The 13,946-nt window shown below is 39.2% G+C and overlaps 3 protein-coding genes across 3 annotated transcripts in view; 1 reads left to right on the forward strand and 2 right to left on the reverse strand.

The window, feature by feature from the left end:
* Positions 1 to 4,041, reverse strand: part of Dip-C (dipeptidase C) — a 1,401,195-nt gene extending 1,397,154 nt beyond the window's left edge. Inside the window, exon 1 of the mRNA XM_068227217.1 lies at positions 3,934 to 4,041. Within this exon, the coding sequence (XP_068083318.1) occupies positions 3,934 to 3,953 (20 nt within the window). The 5' untranslated portion in view covers positions 3,954 to 4,041. The remainder of the gene's footprint in view (positions 1 to 3,933) is intronic.
* A 261-nt stretch (positions 4,042 to 4,302) lies between these two features.
* LOC136872604 (uncharacterized) lies at positions 4,303 to 6,187 on the reverse strand. Its single transcript, XM_067146407.2, has one exon. The coding sequence runs from the start codon at positions 6,077 to 6,079 to the stop codon at positions 5,618 to 5,620; it is 462 nt and encodes a 153-aa protein (XP_067002508.1). The 5' UTR covers positions 6,080 to 6,187; the 3' UTR covers positions 4,303 to 5,617.
* Positions 6,188 to 6,810: 623 nt separating this feature from the next.
* The window catches only part of LOC136871819 (endoplasmic reticulum-Golgi intermediate compartment protein 3), a 138,726-nt gene continuing 131,590 nt past the window's right edge, over positions 6,811 to 13,946 (forward strand). Inside the window, exon 1 of the mRNA XM_068227218.1 lies at positions 6,811 to 7,233. Coding sequence (XP_068083319.1) covers positions 7,137 to 7,233 — 97 coding nt within the window. The 5' untranslated portion in view covers positions 6,811 to 7,136. The remainder of the gene's footprint in view (positions 7,234 to 13,946) is intronic.

Consider the following 13,946-nt stretch of genomic DNA (forward strand, 5'->3'; position numbering starts at 1 on the left):
CAGCCAAAAATGAAAAGCAGTAACCCATAGAAATTCCTGACTGTTGTCGGCGCTGGACGTCCTGAACGAACTTTCCGACTTAATGCATATTTTCTATTCTTCGCCTACTGAAGTCTTAGGAGCATCAGGGAGTTCTTTTATTATTGCTCGGAAGTAAATTATGTGAATAATCGTCATTTCTAGTTACATGCAGGCTCCTTATGGATATAATTTTAAGGTAATAATCTACTGTACATGTTATGGCCTACATACATTAATAATAATGCTATTGGTTTTACGTCCCACTAACTACTTTTACGGTTTTCGGGGACGCCGAGGTGCCGGAATTTTGTCCTGAATGAGTTATTTAACGTGCCCATAAATCTACGACACGAAGCCGACGTAATTGAGCACCTTCAAATACCACCGGGCTGAGCCGGAATCGAACCGCCAACTAGAAATAAACTTTTAGTTAAGGTTTATTATCATCCGTATTTTGGAGTAGCATATATCCTGTACGAGTAGATGATATAAAAACATGGTGCTACGGCCCTGTTGGGTCTTGACCTACCAAGCGACTAGCCCGAAAGTTTGCAGGTGAGGTGCACGTGGTCAGCGCGATGGATCTTCTCGGCAGTTATTCTTGGCTTTCTAAACCAGCGGCACAATCCCACCGTCAGACAGCTTATCAATTGTCCACACGTAGGCTGAGTGTACTTCAAACCAGCTCTCAGATCCAGGTTTAAAATCACCTGACCGGGATTCGAAACTTGGGCTTCCAGGTAAGAGGCACGCTTGCTATAGCTAGAACCTTTGCCCGACCTAAGTAATAAAAATCTATCCTTTGCATCTTCCAAGTACACGGAGTTTACAACTATCCTAAGTAAATAGCTACATGATACGTATCTACTACACTGCAATTCGGATCAAGTGCGCGAAGTAGGGAAACGAGTGGAATAATATTCCATGTTTTACGTCTATGGCCCGAAAATAATACAGGCCTACCGCCTTTGCTGGCAGGACCTAGTGTTTACAGTGCACTATGTCTTTTGGTATAGGCTAGAGCAATTTTGTTACTTTCATAGATCTGTCTCTGTCTTATCCTTGGCTTTGACAATGAAAGTGACTGAGGCATGAGCGATGCTAGTATTGCCAATCCTTATGCAGCCAGTCCCTGCTATGAATGGTGTGAAAATGTTGCTCATAGGGTCGGTTGGTGTATGCAATTCAGTGGGCTTGGCCGACTGATATGTAATAGCAACTCTGGCTCGGTGAGGAAAGCAACGGGAAACTACCTCACTCATTTCCCTAGTACGCCTCTTCAGTGATGCCTAGGCCATCTATGATAGCTGATGGCAGACCTGCTGAGGATCCTCCTACCTCCTCTTACGATTACACTATACGAAGAAGCTAATGAATTAGCTGAGATTCCAAGTATCCTTCCACAGTTCTAGGGCGATCTTAAAATGCATCGAACTTTACAGTCTACTACTACAACTACTAAAAACTCCATGGTGCAACAGCCCCGAAGAGCCTTGGCCTACCAAGCGATCGCTGCTTCTTGGCTTTCTTGACCGGGGTCGCCATCTCACCGTCAGATAGCTCCTGTATTGTAATCAGGTAGGCTGAGTGGACCTCGAACCAGCCCTCAGATCCAGGTACAAATCCTTGACCTGGCCGGGAATCGAACCGGGGCCTCCGAGTAAGAGGCAAGCACGCTACCCCTACACCGCGGGGCCGACCTACTACTACTATTACTAATAATAATAATAATAATACTTTGGCTGCACCTAAAATCTCCCACATAGTTAAGTTATTACAACTAAGTAACATGCATCTTCGAAATAACAGTTAAAAGCATGTCAAAGCTTCAAATAGCCCGTTTTGAATCTTCGTTCCTTCTTCGTTATAACCAATTTAGTACCACCCACTTCTATTGCAAAGATTGTCAGCACAACGAACTTTACAACAGGAGTTTACAACAGCAATTTATCAGGTAAGTTGGATGCAGATTAGTCCATTCTGATATCAGTACTTAACGTTCCATTTTTCTCTGTACCGGTATATAATTTACAAACGTAATTACTCTGTATATTCTTTTTTTTGCAATTTGTTTTCGCGTCGCACCGACACAGGTTTTATGGCGACAATGGGATAGGAAAGGCTTGGGAGTGGGAAGGAAGCGGCCGTGGCCTTGATTGAGGTACAGCCTCAGCATTTGTCCGGTGTGAAAATGGGAGACCACGGAAAACCATCTTCAGGCCTGCCGAAAGTGGGGCTCGAACCCACTATCTCCAGGATAAGCTCACAGCTGCGCGCCCCTAACAGCACGGCCGCTGTCTATTCCATAGTAAGTCAAAGACTGTGTTCGCTTTTCCGAACCTCCCTCCCCCCCAAAAGAAAAAACCGTACTTCACACCATTCTACATACTCTGATAGCGAAAGAACAGGGGGTCACGAAGTCCTAATACCGGGCGAGTTGGCCGTGCGGTTAGGGGCGCGCAGCTGTGAGCTTGCATCTGGGAGATAGTGGATTCGAACCCCACTGTAGGCAGCCCTGAATATGGTTATCCGTGGTTTCCCATTTTCACACCAGGCAAATGCTGGGGCTGTACCTTAATTAAGACCACTGCTGCTTCCTTCCAATTCCTAGGCCTTTCCTATCCCATCGTCGCCACAAGACCTATCTATGTCGGTGTGACGCAAAGCAAATAGCAAAAAAAAAAAAAAAAAAGTTTTAATACGGTACAAGATAGCTTTCTTCTTCCACTCGAACCCCTTTTCAACCTCAATTCATTCCACACACTCCTCTTCAAGGCTGATTACCCAAATAAATAAGTTAAATTTAAACAAAAGTGACATTTGAGGGGTGTGAAACTACAACCACGTTAACCATCCTAGACAGTTGAAGAATACAGCGTTCCTGAAGTTCATACATTTTCAATGAGGGCTAAAAAAAAAAAAAAAAAAAAAAAGAAAAAAAAAAAAAATCAAAGACCCTACAAACGTCAAATTAAAAATTGACAGAATAATTGGAATTCCAACAGGATGGTGGAACTTCAATGGATTTCATACTTAGTTCGAATTATTTCAATATTTGAACTGAAGAAAACCTAGGTGATAAAACTGATCTTGCTAAGCTTCATACCAGATAAGCTGGATATTTAGTTCATTCTGATACCAGCACGTAATATTTCATTTCTCATCCATACATAATTTACAATTTATTCTACAGACTATAGCAAAAAAAGGTCACTAGCCTCGACAGCAAGTCGCAAGACTGAGTACAATTACGAGGAAGTGTCAAGTTAAAACTCATATCCTCAGCAAACTCATTATTTGCAAGGAAACAATCAAGCTTAACATTCTCAAAGGATCTCTAAAATTCTAAAAGAATATCACAATACCGACCTGTAGAAAGAAAAAAAGTACCGTACTAATTTTTTTACGTTGTTTTTCAAGCCATCGGAACATTAAATTGAGATAAGAGTTTCAAAGCATTAGCCACGTCCTCATCCTCATATAGAACTGGTGCGAATCTAATATCGCGTGTTAATGATCGCTGAATACTTGTAATACTGGTTGGTATCTCGCCAATCGACGGTAGACGTACTGTATATAAATACAAGTACAGTTTAGAGGAATTTAGCTCCAATGCATCAGCAGCGTAAAGTTCACATTTAAGAGCAAGATACAATACTATGACCACAATTCACTTAACATCCACAGACATTTATTAGCAATTCGTATATTAGATACGAAATGCCATTAGAAAATAACACACTACATACAGCACGTGACTGAGGAAGTCACGAATGACGACTACTATCTATTCACGAGTGTCATCTCGTGTAAGCTACCCACCTATGCAAGCAGCACACTCACACAATAAAATATATCACACATTTCCTGAAACTATTTATAAATTACACAACGTAATAAGATAATACTCACTTTCCAACAGCCTCCGCCATCTTGACCACAGCTTCTTCCAACTATACAACAGGAAAGGCCACAAGGCGATCACTTGTCTGGCAGAAGAATGGAGCGGGATTTAAACCGGCAGTGCAGGAGACTAAACTTATCACTCAGATCAGCAAACGAGATAAGATAATAGCCAGGTTAATATTGAATAAAAATGGTAACTTTCCACTTTTATGTCAATTATGCGTTGTATTACAACCTTTAACTATGACCAATTGTACTCAATTTCATGGTTGATTTCACGCCTGGACACGGGATGAGGATATTAAAGAGATTCATATCTGGTTAACATGGATAATAGACAACCTATTACTCAAACCAAGAAAAAACACTATTAAATAGATTTACAACTTTTTAATTATTCATTTTCACTGCTCAGAATTGAACAATAGATTCTATGCACTAAAACATGCACAGTAAAGAAAATAAGTGGACTTGAATATTAAATCCGTATTTACAAATAACCTGGCTTCAATGACTTCTATTCCTCCACTAGGAATTCATGGATTCAAACAAGTCATACATAATCCCTGAACTGTGAGAACATAAATAGCCAACTAAAATGGAGAGAAGATGCGACATGATATCCATCCATCACTTTACACGTGCGGTAAAAAAAAAAGAAGAAAAAATCATACAAATGACTTTCATAAAGTTTGACAACAAAATACTAGAAATGTTCATCCACTGTTCTTACCCATTCATAAATAGCCATACAACCGAAACACACACGACAATGAATATGAAGAATACTGTCTTATTATCTATGTATCATCACTCAGCATCTCTAACCCTTGACATGTTGTCACTAGATCTGCACGTTCTAAAAAGCACTGCACTTTCACCAATGTTTTTCTGTTTTTACAAACTTAGTGCACATTGTCATAGTTAATCTATGCATATAGTGTTACTGTATACAGGTGTTGGGAATATATGCTATCCGACAATGGCTTAACATTTAAAGGTAGAAAGTGGTACATACAACATATCACTTAATGAATTAATTTAGACTTTCAAACAAAACATTCAAATCTTAGGCCCACTCTCAAACCTCACTGCATTGATTAAATGAGATCAAAAGCAATTAACATTGCAAACAAAACGAATTACTTACAAAATATTGTTATTGAACAGGCCTAAGATAAATGATACTGCTTTCGACGGGAATGTGCCACTTATTAAAATTAGAAATATGCCAGTCGACATTTAAGAAGTTGGACACATCCAAAACTCCCTATCCGTTTGAGATAAATAAAAGCTGAGGCTCAAAATAAATACATTTTAGTGAACTGGATTGCAATGTCTCGAGTAAGTATTACAGGAAATTAAAATCTGTCTTCCATACTTGCAGAATAAGCGTATAATATTCACAGAACATTAATCACTGATGAAAGACAGAGAAAATAAGCGTAATCCAGTCGATTCCTTTCCGGCATATCCAGAAAACACAGCGTAAATCACGACGTAAGTTCGCCAACTCACAGTCACAATCAGCACACCATCGGCCGGGGGAAAAGCATTAGTGGACGAAGGTCCCGACATACTCAGGCAAAATCACTCCACAGATCGTAATGATCCAAAAATGTTCCCGTTTCGCCGACAAAGGAACAATATTAGGTACACAATCCATTCAACGAACGTAACAATGGCAAGTTCAAAGTTCCAAATGACACATTCGAAGAGGGCTACGCGTATCGTCATCGGATTCATAAAAATACCTCTGCTTGGGCGATAATCCTTTCTGCAGGCGCCGAACAGCTTCTTTGATCAGGCTACCATCTCGAAGTAATTCCTGCAACATCTCGTACGGATCCTCACTTGTTGAAACAGTAGATTTCTTGCTCACTGTAATGCACGTATGACCACCACAACTTTTACTCGCCGATTTGGAACACATTTCACAATTAGAGTCACCCCAACTTCGGTTTGGTATCCTGTACGGCGACGCTCGAGATCTGTGATGAATTGAAAAAGCAGGTCGTGATTTAAATCCGGAGAGACGTAAATTCTCCTTGATTTCAGACACAAGATTTTCCACGTCTCGAGCCATGAAGTCTTGTGTTGTTGTACTGTTAGTGTTAGAAGAAAGAATACAAGTTTCTTCTTTACTAGGCATCACGTTACTCAATATTATATTTTCCACTTCAAGGAAGTAAACACTGAACTCGCTACAGATGCAACTCGACGTCTTCACAGGCTTACAACTCTCTAGTGAATGGGTCAGGCATGCCGTGGCTTCGACTGTGTTATTGTTTTCATTCTACGCTGGTGTAATTCAGTGTGCATGCGCAACAAATAGTTCATGTAAACAAATGCTGTTTTCTTCAACAAATACCGTATATATATCATTCATTGATATGTGATTGCATAGAAATAGCAGCAATATAAATTATTAAACTAAAATTTACCTGCACTATACATACTTTACCAATGTAAACAAGAAATATGGAACAAAGGTTGCGGACGGATATAATCTCAAGGTTACTCCACCCGTAACGTCACCTCTAAATGACGTCACATTCTCGATTGTATTGGAGTACAGCATGGCGTTGGAATTCGCCCAGCCCCCGCATTACTGATAATCAATTATTATTAATAACTTTCAAGAAACTTGTCGTCTAAGGCTTGATTTCGTTTTCTGTTAACGAAACCATATACAAATATATTTAGAGCTATCCACTCTATTACGCATCATTCTAACAAACACAATTTTGTTCAATGTTTTCACCTGAAATTCTTACATTTTTTGTTTCGCTAAAGATTGCTCACATTGATATCACTGATTATGTGATATTTACGTAACGATTTTGCTTCCATAATCAAAGGAAAGAAATTCATGGACGTTTGTAACCCATAATTGATTTTGTTACTAGATTACGTTCGGTAACATCTCAGATAGACAAGTATATCAGTTCTAGATTTATGACATGTTGACTGATTATTGAGGAAATTTTGCTAATTTTCTTCAAAATGGGTGAAGCAAACGAACAAAACAAAGGTTGTAGTAGCAACAAAGCATTTCACGCACTCTAGGGTAGGTTAATGGAAACTGAAAGCATGAGCATAAACAGTTCGAAACAAAACATAATCTGGAATTTCTGTTTTCGTGGTTGATAAGTGCACCACGTTGCAAATGCATTATTACATGTGTGCGTTTTCTGCATGTTAAGAAAATGAGTTCCAATGATATTCTTGATACATTGCGCCGTTTGGATGCATATCCCAAAACACTGGAAGATTTTCGTGTTAAAACATATGGAGGCGCTGCAGGTATGCAATTATAACCTTAAAATATTTTACCGGTGAAAACAAGGCTATATATATAATATATATTATTCAGCTGTTGGGTGATTAACGAGACCATTACTGTATATGTTTCATTTGATGACGTTTGTTACACCGTTCAAATTTTAATCTAAGTATAGCCTAATTCGTGTTGAAGAGGAAAAGTGAGGTTAAGATGAATTATTGTGCAGCATAGGCCACATACAGAAAGAAATAAAGGTTAATGGTCCCCTTGACATATTTAACTAGTGGGGAGATTTGCACAATGAGCATACATTATTTTCTGTGCTGAGTTCAGTTAAACACAACTTCATTTTCTTGCACTGAAGGGAATAGTATCTGTCACATAGCTGGTCGCATCATCTGCACACACAATTTAAGTCCGGTTCATGGTACTTCATATTTAGACACATTTAAATGCCGCAATTTGTACCTGCTATTTGTCCACTCCGTTGTTGTTCTGTATCAGTTGAATAGAAGTCTTCTCATATTTCATCTTTATTCCTCTTAATTTTCTCCAAGAGTTCCTTATAGCTTGCAGTATTTGGCAGTAACATCTGGAGCCGTAAGTCCTCTATAAAGAAAGTCTCTTGTCATTTCATATACAGTACCAAACTAGACACGGTGAATTTAGATACTCCAAGAAACCTTTGAAGGTATGTTGCTTTGACCTTCTTTAATTCCTTCAAATCCTGTTTGCTTAGATGGTCACAAATAAGTGTTAATCCATAGGTAACCGCAGGTGTTATTTTCATCTTGAATAATATTCTTCCTGTTTATCGTAAAATCTGATTTATGGGTCTGATATCATTTATTGCTATGATTCCAGGTATGGTTTTCTCTTTGATATATAATAATAATAATAATAATAAACACTTTATTAATCATCATAATTAATAAAGATACAGCACACAAATTGTGCATTGTATAAACAAAGTTTGTCATATGTACTGTCACTTCTCACTGTTACAAAAGTTCACAATAGATAATCCCCGGTTTTTGCATGTGATTACGTGATAACGACTGCAATGCTCATTGCACAGCTTGCAAACACAGGTTCCGTCGGGGTCATGGAAGTACTCGGTGTTACACAGTTTATGGTGATACCCATGGACCGCCATCGAGTTAACGAAATGACGCATGTCTTGATTAGTCTTTGTCCATGTTCTATTCATCATCGCCTCTGTTGAGTAGAACTCGAGCCAAATTTCTTCACTCTGTCCTGCATTAATTTTTCCCAAGCATCTGTGGATGGAAACCCTCGCTTCATTCGGAGGTCCTTGATGAAGAAGGTTTCCTTTGCAAGCTCATATGCAAGCCTTAATTTTGTGTATTTTGATATTCCCAGTGTAGCTTTCAGGAAGCGCGACTTGACTGCTTCAGTTGTCTTCAGCTCAGCCAGACCCAATTTATCCCAAATAATGCCCCGTCCATATGTGGCAATTGGCGCAATTTTCGCATCGCATAGTTTCATAGCAGTTTCTAGTGAAAGCTTGGTAATTGTTTTAATATCATATATTGCTTTGGTGGCCACCGTTGCTCTAGACTTTATGTGAATTCTATAGGTTGTTGCTGTTGTTTGCATGGTCAGGGGCTAGATACTTAAATGTATTGACAGTCTTGAGGACTGTAGATCCTAGGTATATCCTGTCACCTGCGGCCTCTCGGCCACCTTTCAGAAATGTCATTTTCACTGTTTTCTCTGTGTTAATTTTCTTCTTGTTATCTTTTGCCCACCTGTCTAGATTGTCTACAGCTTTTTGCACATCATGTAGGTAACTTGATCCAATGACCATATCGTCTGCATAGCCTATAACTATATTTTCATATCCTCTATTCCTTGCTGAGTAACCTTTACCACATCATACGTCGCAATGTTAAACAGCAAGGGGCTTAGTGGGTCTCTTTGGAGTACTCCGTTGGTCTGCATGATCAATTTCGAAGTCGCGACTTGGTCATCAATTTGTATGTAATTTGTCGTCAATATGTTACTTATCAGAGTCGTGAGCTTGTCTTTCCCCATTATTGCTTCCAGCTTTGCGATTATCAGTGGTCTGCTTAACGTGTCGAAAGCTTTTGCATAATCAACAAATACTGCATGGAATTTGCTTCTTGGATATCTGAGGGCTTTTTCAATGTCATTGATGAGGTTGTTAATGGCATGGAGGGTGCTCCTTCCTTTACGGAATCCAAACTGTTCCTCTGGGAGTTTGTGTTGTACTGCGTCTGCAACTCTTTTTGTGAGAAGCTTTGTCATTATTTTCAGCATGCATTTTTCTATAGCTATTCCTCTATATGAGTTAGGGTCTGACTGGTCGCCTTTTCCCTTGTACAACATTTTCATAGTCGAGGTTCTCCAAGATGTTGGGATGTTGCATAGTTGTAGACAGAGGTTCATTAGGTTTGAAATCACCGGTAATAGTGTATCTGATGAGTCTTTTATGTGTTCGATGTATATGCTATCGGGTCCTATGGCCTTCTTATTTTTAAGTGACATAATAGCTTCATACACCTCTTCCTTTGTGAACGGGTCAGTTACTTCTTGGTATGATCCTGTTATCACAGCCTCAGTATTGACGTCCTTATCAACATTTAGTATATTCCTAAAGTGATCTTCCCATGTATCCATTTCTATCATTCCACTGCTTTGCATTTTCCTATGCTTTAATGCTACAAACGGGTCCTTGATGGCATTCTTCACGATTTTTATCGCTTCCTTTTCTATATGTTCATTTCGTTTTACCGACAACAGTTTCTTGTATTCCTTCCTGATGACGATATATTGCCTATTGTCTCAATGCTCTTGTTGTTCTTTGCTGCATGCATGGCCTTAATAGTGCTCTTTCTTTTCTTATAACAATCTTTATCAAAGCATATTCGCGATCTTCTCTTACGCTTATACACAAGTGCTGATTTGATTGTCTTCTCCAGGGATAGTGCGGCTGCATCTATGTCATTATTCTTTATGTTCTTTTCAAGTTCTTTCCGTTCTTTGGTTTGTTGTTTGAGTACATTTTTATTTATCTGTCTTGAGGGTTTGGCATCAGCATTGTTCTCTCTCTTCTCTATTCTTGAGACATTAAAATGCGTCGAGACAGAACATTGTTTCCTTATCATCGCCTGTTCTGTAGTGAAGCACACTGAGTAATTTATTAGCTTAATGTTTTGACCTTTGTAAAAGATTAAGTCTATAGTACTGCTCCCTGTATATGTAAAGTACGTTCTGTAATAATAATGAATGAAAACCTACAACCTGTTTTCCAGTCATTGACCGGGTCAGGAATGAAATGAATGAATCATATATAGGCTATTAGTACGATGGGGTCGCCACTCCCAAAGTGATTTTATTAATGACTGATAGATGCTATGAAATGAGAATGGAGAGTGTTGCTGGAATGAAAGATGACAGGGAAAACCAGAGTACCCGGAGAAAAACCTGTCCTGCCTCCGCTTTGTCCAGCACAAATCTCACATGGAGTGACCGGGATTTGAACCACGGTATTCAGCTGTGAGAGCCCGACGTGCTGCCATCTGAGCCACGGAGGCTCCATAATAATAATAATAATAATAATAATAAAGGGAGATGCACCCAATGGGCATAAGAGTACATGACAAATTATTCTAAACAGTCATTAATGCTTTCACAGCCCGTACATGAAGACATGATATCGTATAGGCTTTTGGGCTTATACTGTGTCAAGAAAATAAGGTGAAATTCTTAACGTTTTGCAGAGAACTATGCTCTGCATCTTCAGAAGAAATCTTGACTGTCCACGAGAAAGGCTTCTTAAACAATGACACTTTTAAATTTGGAAATTATTATAGAAGTGGAAGTGGTACGTTTATTCGCCACCAGGTAGCCCCCAGGACGTGGCACAACGCTAGCGTTCAAAGCGGAAGCTGACCGAACCATCACAATCAGTCTAAGCGGTTCACATAACGTGTTTGCGTAACATACGACATTGGCAGGTGTGTGGCATAGACACAAGCCTGGAATGAAACATCTGGTGTCGAAGAACATACAAATTCGGAAAACACCTAGATGAAATAACAATAGTGAAGGGACAGGGAAGGGAACTACCTACGTAAATTCTTAATGGCTGGCAACCAGGTATTACTTGATAGCTGGTGTCCCTGTTAAAATTGTTAGGATTTCTACGTATTTCCACAGCTTCCTGTATAATCCTGGACCTGTAGTGTCTAGTGTGGGTAAGAGCTCGAGCATCTTCGAACATGACATGACCCGACGATAGAGCGTGCTCAGCTATTGCAGATTTGTCTGGTTGGTTGAGACGAATATTACGTTCATGTTCTTTGATACGAGTACCAATAAACTGGCATGTTTGGCCGATGTAAAAGTGGGGACAATTTGTCCTTGGTTTTACTCATACTGTCAGCAATTTTAGTGGTGGTGCCAAACACGGTTTTTATTTTGTGTTTGCCGAGGACCTTGGCAATTCGATCTGTGGTGTTGTGAATGTAAAGCAAGTAGGCAGTTCCTGTCACTTCTTCCTTCTGTGAGCTTTGCTTGGTTGTTTCTCTGGGATGTATGGCTCTATGAATCTGCAAATCGCTGTAACCATTACCCTTGAATGCGACTTTGAGCGTGTCCATCTCCACCTGGATATGTGATGGCTCACAAATTCGTCTCGCCCTTCTGGCGAGTGTCGTGAGAATGCCTTGTTTTTGTGCTGGATGGTGGTGAGAATCTGCATGAAGATAGTGATTTGTGTGGGTAGGCTTGCGATAGACGGTATGTCCTAAGGAGCCGTCCGGTTTCTTTCTTACTAGAACATGCAAGAAAGGATTCACAATTAAGTATTTAATTTATTTTCCACCTAGTCGATACAATGATTGCTTAAGGCAATTTTTAATGGTCAATATTACACCCGGCGCAAAACTGTGAAAGAATGACAGGAGTTACTGTTCCAAAGGAAAGCAGGCTTAATAAGATTTGACAACTAGGAATTAGTTATATTTTCATCTACATTAATAATAAGAGCCGCACTGTGATATCAGGATTTCTTCGTTTCGATAATTACTTATAAATTGTATAATTTTTCATTTATAAATTGATCTTTTTTCATGAATTATTAAGAAAAGAATATTTATTAGGACAGTTTCTCTATGGAATATTGTACAAGTGTTTCCTTGACGACTGCTTTCTATTGTAGAAATAATTTATATATTTTCTCTTGAGTTATTTGTTTGTTTTAATCTTGTCAATCTTATGTTAATTTTAAGGACACTTCCTCTAAAGCATTACTTTGTCAATTTTATATATTTTTCATCTAAACAGTGTTATGTGGCTGAAGATGTTGATAATATACGAAACATTTACCACTTTTGACCATTAAAAATTGCCTTAAGCAATCATTGTATCGACTAGGTGGAAAATAAATTAAATACTTAATTCTGAATCTATTGAAGTGCGATACGGACCATGAAGCTGATTTTATGTAATCCAAGAAAGGAGTCGGACGGAAGCCCAAACAGTATCATGTAATCTAAACAGAATTGTGTCAGTGATGCTGTTCTATTGGTACACTTCATGATGTGAAATTTTTCACATTCTTTTCCGGATTAACCGCAAATGCACTCGTCTGTTGCCTCATGAAAAAGACTACACATTCGATGTCGGAAAGCATGCTTTGCCAATCGTGTCACTAAGTGCCTTTATTATTATATCTCACTAAGTGCCTTAGCTTGTATGCTGCTTTCATTAGTCTTTGGTTCGCATAGCTGTGGTGGTATAAAAATCTTCGTCCATGTTATTCCGTTTCATTTGCAAATATTGCAGGAGATCTGTATATGAAGCTGTAGCTAGCAAGAGCAACTGTAACCTTAGGTCATCCACAAGAAATATTTCCCTCACCAGTACATAAATGTAGCGAGATTGCATACATTTTAAGAGCCCTAGATCCTTCTTCAGGAATTTTCAAGAAGGCTGGTTTGATCCTCTGCAGCTCCGCCAACAGCTGTCATAAATAGCCTAGGCGTCACTGAAGAGGCGTACTAGGGAAATGAGGAGTGAGGTAGTTTCCCGTTGCTTTCCTCACCGAGCCAGCCGTCGCTATTATATATCAGTCTGCCAAGCCCACTGAAATGCATGCACCAACCGACCCTATGAGCGTTATTTTCACACCATTCATAACAGGGACTGGCTGCATAAGGAATGGTGTTAAGAGCATCTCATACCATAGTAACTTTCATATTGTCAAAGCCAAGGATGAGACTGAGACAGGTCAATGAAAGTAACAAATTTTATATAGCCCATACCAGAACACATAGTGCACTGTAAACACTACACCTCGCCAGCAAAGGCATACTCGCTTTTAGATTTTCAACCTTCCTTGATTGCCTCAAGTATGCATGGTCACTCCCAAGTACATTTATTAACTATGTAGATTTTTTTATCACACATGAAAATGCCTGTGCTTGAAATTCTGCTTCCGTCTCTGAATATCATAGCTGCAGTCTTATTGTTGTTGATCTTGAACTGGTTTTCATTTGCCCACGTTGTTAAACGGTTAAAGGATTCTTGTAATTTGTCTTGATATTGTGATAATAAGACCATGTCATCTGCATAGATTAATATCTTTACATGGCCTGAGACACTGGCCTGTACTACATCATGTGTTCCTGTATGAAATAATAGTGGACTGATGTGATCTCTTTAAAGTACTCCCACAGTCTGA

The sequence above is a fragment of the Anabrus simplex genome, chromosome 4 (assembly GCF_040414725.1).
Source record: "Anabrus simplex isolate iqAnaSimp1 chromosome 4, ASM4041472v1, whole genome shotgun sequence".
NCBI lineage: Eukaryota > Metazoa > Arthropoda > Insecta > Orthoptera > Tettigoniidae > Anabrus > Anabrus simplex.

Excerpts from the sequence above, each read along its gene's own strand:
- LOC136872604 (XM_067146407.2), bottom strand. The coding sequence starts at position 6,079 with ATGCCTAGTAAAGAAGAAACTTGTATTCTTTCTTCTAACACTAACAGT.